This window comes from Tupaia chinensis, unplaced genomic scaffold, assembly GCF_000334495.1.
Source record: "Tupaia chinensis unplaced genomic scaffold, TupChi_1.0 Scaffold144255_1, whole genome shotgun sequence".
In the NCBI taxonomy this organism is placed as follows: domain Eukaryota; kingdom Metazoa; phylum Chordata; class Mammalia; order Scandentia; family Tupaiidae; genus Tupaia; species Tupaia belangeri.
Window position 1 is genome coordinate 4,232,139 of NW_006204113.1, and position 8,357 is coordinate 4,240,495.

The 8,357-nt window shown below is 37.7% G+C and overlaps 1 protein-coding gene across 1 annotated transcript in view; it reads left to right on the plus strand.

The window, feature by feature from the left end:
• Positions 1–2,823, plus strand: part of CFAP58 (cilia and flagella associated protein 58) — a 124,089-nt gene extending 121,266 nt beyond the window's left edge. Inside the window, exon 18 of the mRNA XM_006166422.2 lies at positions 2,170–2,823. Coding sequence (XP_006166484.1) covers positions 2,170–2,281 — 112 coding nt within the window. The 3' untranslated portion in view covers positions 2,282–2,823. The remainder of the gene's footprint in view (positions 1–2,169) is intronic.
• The last annotated feature ends 5,534 nt before the right edge of the window (positions 2,824–8,357 follow it).

Here is an 8,357-nt window from a genome sequence, read left to right on the forward strand (position 1 = left end):
CGAAAACCTCTCCAAAAAAAAAAAAAAAAAAACAAAGGAAAAAAAAAGAAAAAAAATTACTTGCAGATACTCTTGTGTGTTTATAACTGTGAACAAGTAGTAATTCTTAAATGATTAAAAAATATATGTAGACTCTCCAATGTTGTCTTTCCACCCCTAGTGGGTCTTCATACTCATCTACAGTTCATACGCTCTGTTTGGAGTCAGTGGTCTAGTTGGTGCAGTCACGAAGAGAGAGCTTGGCCCTGGGGTTTGGCCTTACGGGTACACAGTTCGCTGTCCACGTGATGAGCTGCCCTGTTGCTGGCTCAACCCTTCTCAGTGGCCCAGCCACTCGAACTCCACTGCCATCGCATGCACTAGAACTTAGCGGCCATAGCCACATGCCACTCCTGACTATTTGGACTGAAATGAATCACAATGAAATAGAATTTAAGATGCAGTTTTCTGGTGGCACTGGCTACATCCCAAGTATATGATAGCCACCTGTGGTCAGTGACGGATAAAGAATTTGTCTGTCATTGTGGGGAGTTCTATCAGATAGCACTGCTCTGAAGTCACTGCCTCTACTTGTCCTCAAGAAGCTCGTTACTTGTAGCTGCTCTGACTTGGTTAGGGTTTCACTGGTGTTTCCAGTAGTCAGGGAGCGAGAAAGTGGTACGCAGAGAGATGAGTATGTTGGACAACTGCAAAAAAGATTTAAGGTGCTGAGGAAAAGTACGCAGAGGTAAGAACAAAAGTGCTGAGACGGTTTAGACTGAAAGGAGGAAGGCTGGAGGGAGTCATTATGATGGTCTATAAATACATTAAAAAGATAATATAAAGGAGACAGTATTCCCATTAGTCAGCTTAGACCAAGCCAGAAGCATTAAGCTTAAGCTCCTTCAGAAAGGAAAATTTAGGTTATTTAAGGTGAGCGATGGCAGGGAAGGGGGAGCATTGCCTGCGTCTAACACCAGTCAGGAGCCAGACAAGTTGCCAAAGGACATGAAGGAATCCTCTTTGCTGGATCCACTCAAGGCTAAAGCTTTTGTCCTATTTATGGAAGATGGTTTTTCACAATAATGAAATCAATTCTGCTAAGAGACAGCTGGATTGATTAACCAATTCTCTACAGGTTCTTTCCAAATGGAATAATTTAGAACAATCTCTGTGGATATTTTCTTCTCACATGCCCTTTGGAAAATAGCAACTCACACATCATTTTTACCTCTTTTTATTTTTCTTAAACACCCTTTTCATCATGCTCTGGTCCTGATCTGCACCCCATCTGCCTCAACTCCCCTACCCTGGACCTCCTACGCTGGTCTATAGCCTGTAAATATCAGTCTGATTCTTCTCCAAAAGCAGGGTTCATTCCCCTAGGGTGAATTATTCACATTGTACAGTCAAATTGGTTTTTGTGTAATTTGTATTTTTATTTATTTATTTTTTCTTTCATTTATTTATTTTTACATTTTGTAATTTTTATTTTTAAAAAGAGATTCAACAGGTATTTTTCAAGAGACCCTTAGTTATACAATAGGGAACCTCTGTGGGAAACTTGAATGTGTTTGTGTATATGTGTATATTTGACATTAGGGTAGGATTACCTTTACCTGTTGCTAAATATGCTGTCTTATTTATCTTGCCCAGTTTTTCTTGTATCTTCAACTATTTCTAGAAATAATTGCTGCTAGTCTAAAGATCTCTGAAGATTTGTATTTTACAATTGTTAAGTTTGATAAAGATATCTTCTATATAGTAAATATTTATAAATTTCCACCAGAACTTTGGAATGTAAAAGTTGCTAAATGCTGAATTAGTCATTGTAATTGAGCCTAGAGAAAGATTCTTCTGCCTGATCTTTGGAACTAACCAAATGTTATATGAAATAGGAAGATGATTACAAGTCAGGAGCCACCAAATCCACAGTGTTTGAGTTATAATGAGGCTTTCTGTCCATATTTAGGTCAACATAGAGAGCACATTTACATTCAGTCATCTTCCCCTGATTCTGTATGTTATCAGCAAACACGTAATTAGCTCGAAACAAACACCTTGTCTAAACCTAGAAGCTTTCATGAAAGTAGTTTTCAATGGTTGTCTTACCCTCAGAACTTAGGGAACCTTAAATTTAGAAGAGGAAAAAGATATTAAAGAAACTAACTTTCATCTCCTTTCTTACAGAAACAAGGACAGAGTAACCATAGAAAACACCTTCTCAGTGGCCAAACCAAATGTACCTCGTTTTGCTGGGGGTGGATTTCCCCTCAACAAGTCATCCAAGGTGGAATCCTAACTTGAAGCTGCTGGCCAGGTCCAATCGAACATCTCATGAACTTCACTCAGGACTTTTGGGAAGAATCTCATTCAAATATTTTGTACCACAGAATCAGGTGCTCAGTGTCCAGGATGGAAAGAAATGCATAATTATCATAGTCATGGCCATGTAAGAGTTTCACCTGGTCCACATGGATAGTAACAGATTGTAATTCTATCTGTTCAATTAGGCTGACCCATTGCACGAAGCAGATCATTAGTTACTACTACATTGATTAATTTGAAATGCACCGGATTTAGACATTCCATATGGATGAAGCCTTGCATCTTAATTTCTCTGTTCTAGACAATGGTGCACTAATGGTTTTATATTTGAAAATATTTTTGAAATGCAGTGCATCCCTTTTCGCCTAATTAATAAGAATCTATTTTAATTATTCCTCATTAACAAGTCATTGCACAAAATGAGAGAGAAGGACAAGTCTTCAAGTATTTAAGAAGTATTTTGAGACTAATTTCTATGTGGAGTTTCTTTTCAGGCCTGGAATAGGAAAATCTATTCTGAAGAGACATACCAATAAATACTTCATCATAAAAAGTTTTTTAAAAAAGAACCCTTGTAGAGATTTTGATCTTTGCTTTGGTAGAGTACATAATTAAAGTTTCAAAACAATTGTGAGAAATGTTTAACACAAGAATGTGATTCAGAGGAGCCAGTAACATGAAGGGTTTGGACTGGTATCCTCCAAAGGACTGTTCTTTCTATGGATCTCATACTTGATGACAGAGTCACTTAGCATAGGGATCTGTTTGGCTCTAAGGCTACTGCCTAGCATTTTGAGTCCTTGAGTAACTAGATTAGGGATGAACAAGGACAATGTAAATGGGTCATTCTACTTGTGCTAAGGGACCAGGATTCCTGTTGTGAAGAGCAGGAGTTTTAGCAACCTGGCAAGTTTATTAAAAGAGTTCATGGAAAATACAAGTTATGAAAAAAAATGCATAGATTTCAGATTTTTTCCTTTGCTTTAGACTAAAATTATATTTTAATTCTATTTTTCACTTTCACTTTTTGAAGCCCCCTTGTACAGGGAGGTGGATTCAATGGGATCTCTAGACATCTTGTGACCCTGAAGTTTACTAAACGCCAGCCTCCTATCAGATGGGGAGTCTCCAGAAGCAGACCATTATGGCCATGAAAGTGATATGTTATTCATTTATCCCAAGAGAAGTAGGGAAGTGAGACAGGGAAGAAATGAGACCAAAGAAGGGTGTAATATCATATCGAGTTCCACAATGGAGACTTTGGCTCCATCTTGCAGGGGAGCTAGGCAATGCAATCACATCTCAGAGCTGTCCTTATCAGGGGTGAGAGAGCTGGGGTGTTTAAGTTCCCCACATTGCTAGTTATTGGCCAAGGACGGCTCTGAAGGGACCCTTCTGGTTCTCTCTGCCTGTAGGCAGGGTAGGGCCTGGCAGCTTGGTAGCAAGCCCTCAGACAAAGAGATCATAGGCGTGGGAAGTGAGAGTGGTTAAGGGCTCGGGGAATTGGGTTGGGCAGTGTCACCCTTTTCTGCTGCCATTAACTGGGCCAGTGAGAGAACTCTACAGATGGAAAGTAACTCCATTATAGCTGGAGATGTGTGATTATCAAGTCTTCAGGTACCACTCAAGAAAATAGAGATGGGAATTTACTCTAGAGAATTTACTAAGAATATTTTAAACCTACATAATCCCAGTGGACCCATTGCAATATTTGAAAATCAGTAATGATATAGCCAAGTTCGTTCTGAATCTTGGGGTGGCTCCATAAGAGGCTGACTTCTTTAGGGGAGTAAGGCCCATAATTCTTGTTTATTTATTTATTTTCTGAAACTTAAAAAAAATTAATTAATTAATTTACATTAATTCTTTGAGCATCGTCACAGCATACAAAATGTGGTTTCCCATCCAGAATACACTGCATAGTGGCTTAATCATACATGTTATCATCAATAATTTTCCATTTCTAGTTTCATATATATATATATATATATGTGTGTGCGTGTGTGTGTGTGTGTGTGTGTGTATCCCCTTATTTCTTGAATAGCAAGTTCGACCGATATATACATATCTGTGAACACATGTTTGACTTTAGGCATGAAACTCTAAGCAGAATATACTGAGAATATACTATAAGGTAGCACCTAACTGATGCTATGTAGCCTGCTACGGTCATTAAATAGGTATTTTTTAATTTCTTTTTTTTTTTTTTGGAGAGGTTTTTGCTATAGGGAGCATGTGCTTGCCAGAAAGACAGAGTCAGAGAGATAGAAAGCGAGAAATCACCCCCCAGGGGGGATGGCTATGCCGCAGTCCCTTCTCCTCCATTCTCCTCTCAGGATCTTGGGCACGCACACACACGCACCAGGAGTGAATCTAAACCACCGGGTCGTGACTCAAACCGCAGTCAACTACATGAGAGTCCAGTGACATAGCCATTATGCTAACTGCTGGTCCCTATAGGTATTTTTTAATTTCAAGAAAAGCAGTTTTAGCTTAATAAATGAAAGAAATGCTAAGGAACTTTGCTTAAAGCTTGAAGCCAGGAAACAGGTTAGGATTCTGTTCAAATAGTAGGCACATGAACCTATCAGCAGCTCAAGACAGGACAATTTTTAATCTATGGCAAAGACTTTGGAGACGTGTTTGACTCAGATCCTGGCACATCACAACAATGGCTTATTGGAAGATTCAGTGAATTAATGGATGTAAACTTAGAATACTGTCAGGGACATAGTAATTACTTGATAAATGTCTGCCATTATTATTATGTAAGAAATACTTAATGTTTTGGAATTAGAGAAAAAAGTTGTTACCTAGTGCTTGCCAACTATAAAGGTAATTGTTATCCTCATTTAGAGGGTGGGTGATACTAAAACATCTGGATGAAACTGAATTTTGTAATGTAATGTATAATCGAGTAGCTTGTAGAAATGCCATATTGCGTGCCTTATGGAAATTTCCATGTATTTTCTTACAGTTGTGATTGAGGGACCTTTTCAGTTTCAAAGTCAAAGTTTTCACTCTTCCTCATTTCACCAGAGAGAAAGACCTTGGCATCTTCTAGCTGCCATCTTCTCCCTGTTTTTCTCCACATCACAGAGCAGGGTGGTCGGCCTTTGCTGATGACCAAGGTGTGGAGAGTCAAGATGGACCTGGACTCTGGGAGCTGACAGGGTGGCTCTATTAGACTTGACACACTTGTTCAAGTGGAGGAGGAATGAATTAGGACTAGAAAAGGTGGGCGATGCTGCCACTGCCTCTTATTTACTGCACATGCTCACAGCACAGAGTATTATAAGCAGTAACTATTTAGATGTAGGTGTTACCACTGTAGCCCTGGCACAAAAATGAGCTGTTAAAAACATTGGGATTGGTGTTACCACTGTAACCGTAGCACAAAAATGAGCTGTTAAAAACATTGGGATTCGCAAATTGTTAAAGATAACTGTGAACTCACAGTGGGCTGAGGTGTTTTTAAAATCACAAATCTGAGCTGCATTGTAAAGCAACATTAGGAGATTGTACAGTAGTATAATTTTACCCTGGGGTTTTTGGAGTTTCAGAAAGGAGTCCTGTTGCTAAACCATCCATTGACTCCCAACTGGGCTGATGGGGAACTAGTATGGTTTTTCTGCTAATAGAGAGAGACATGATAAAGAAGACTCCTTGGTCATCATTTGCTTCTCAGCGACTGCTCTTATAGCCAGGTTTTTATCGTGCTCATCTCTAAAGAATTGCTCCGAGCAAAGGTTTGTGACTGTGATAAGCCTCAGAGACAGCAGTCGCTGTGGTAGGAAGAGATGGCAGCAACTCTGCTTGTCATGGGCTATAATTCTGCTATAAAAAGTTATCCAGTGTTGATAATTATTATTTGATTTCTCAACTTCCTCAAACATAGTCTGAAGTTTGACCTAGGCCAAGATACCCATAGGAAAAAATTTATATAGTGAATTTTGCATACTATGACATTTCGGAGTCTGGATAATTTGAGGAAAGATAGTATCTTTTTTTTAAACATAATCAATTACATGGAGATTTAATTAGGGTAGAAAGAAAGGGAGGACATTTTAAAATATTAAAACAGTAAAATAATTTAAAAATATATCTCACTATTTTCTTTGTAGTAGATGGAAAATATTTTTATAGCATTATCCATTTTTAACTTCTAATTCAATGCTGTTTTAGTATACCATTTCTCATATCTATTATTTAAAAGTTCCATTAGGGTTTTGAAATCCATTAGAGTTTAATAACAGAATGAGTTGTGATATCAACAGGGTACCATTTTTCTTTTTTATAATTAAAATAGATTTTTTTCTTATTTTAAAATACCTGATGGTTATAGAAAATTAGAAAACACAGATAAGCAAAAAGAAGAAAAAGGACATCAATCATATCACCTTTTATTGATAGCTGTTGTTTTCCTCGGTTAACACTCATCTCATTCACATGAGTTGGCCATATTAATCATTGACACTTGTTCTGGTTGGCCAGTGCTTGTCCCTCACATTCGTTAACTATTTTGAATATTACCTTTGAAATACTATTGTTTTGTACTTTTGAGTGTGTCTTTCTGGTTCTCTGAAATAAGTATCATCTATATATCTATTTATCAATCTCTCTCTCTCTTCTTTTTTTCTTTGCGGGGGGGGGGGCTGTTTGTCACAGGGCGTGTGTACTTGCCAGAGAGAGGCAGAGTGAGGCAAAGTGAGAAATCATCCCCCAGGGCAGATGGCCACACCACAATCCTTTTTCCTCCATTATCCTCCTGGAATTTTGGACACGTGTGCACACACACCAGCCATGATTTTCAAGGGTCTGAAACTCAAACTGTGGTTGACCATGTGGGAATCCAGACACTTTAATTACCATTACACCTGCTGGCCCCTCTCTCTATCTTAATAGATTGATGTATTTGCTTTTTAAAATCAGTTTTACTGAGTTATTGTCTACAAACGAAAAGTAAGTATATTAAGTGTACAGTTTGGTAAGTTTTAACAAATACATAAGCCCAAATAACCACTACCACAATCACCACCCCTCAGAAATGCCCTTCTCCTTTTTGGCGAGTCAATAGTCCCAGCCTCCATCCACCCCAAACACCATGCATCTGTTTTCACCCTTGTAGTTTTGTCTCTTCTAGAATTTATATAAAAGGTTCTCATACTCTTTTGTGCCTGGCTTTTTATTTTCAATAAAAAATAATTTTTAAAATTCATCCATATTGTGTTTCAGTAGTCAATTTACTTTTTATTGTGAAGCAATACTCCTTTATATGGAAATAACACATTTTATCTGTTGATGGGAATTCAAGTTGTTTCCAGTTTTTGCTACTATCAGTAAAGATGCTATGAACATTCCTGTACAAGTCTCTACATACATATATGTTATAATTTCCTCTGGGAAAATACCAAGGAGCAGAACTGCTCCATCAAAGGGTAAGTGTACATTCAACTTGCTGAGAAGCAGCCACACGGTTTTACTGATCCTACCATTTTGCATTCCTACCAACAGCGTATGTGGACTCCAGTTGCTCCAGATCCTTGTCCATAGTTGGTATTGTGAGCTCCATGCTCATGGATATATGTGCTTGTATAGTGATATTGTGGTTTAATTTTGTACTTACAGATGACTAAGAATACTAAGCAGCTTTTCATGTGATTTTGGCCATATAGAATCTTACCTTTTTTCCAAATGTCTTCAAATATTTAGCCCTTTTTTTTTTCTTATAGTCTGATATGATACTTGTCAAAATATAGTAAATATTTTCACTTTTTATTTTCTTAATGGTGTCTTTTGAAGAGCAGGCATTTTACATTTTAATAAGGTCCAAGTTATTCCTGTATTTTTTTGCATGGCTCGTACTTTTCTGGTCCTGGCTTGGTAATAGTTTTTGCATATTCCAACATAGTGATTTTGGACCCACGTTTTTCTCTAGAAGTTTTGTTACAGTTTTAGCCTTTCTATTTATATTTATGATCAATTTGTAACTAATTTTATGTGTGGTTTGAGGTTAGAGTGGAGGCTCACTTAAGAAGTTTTTAAGTTTA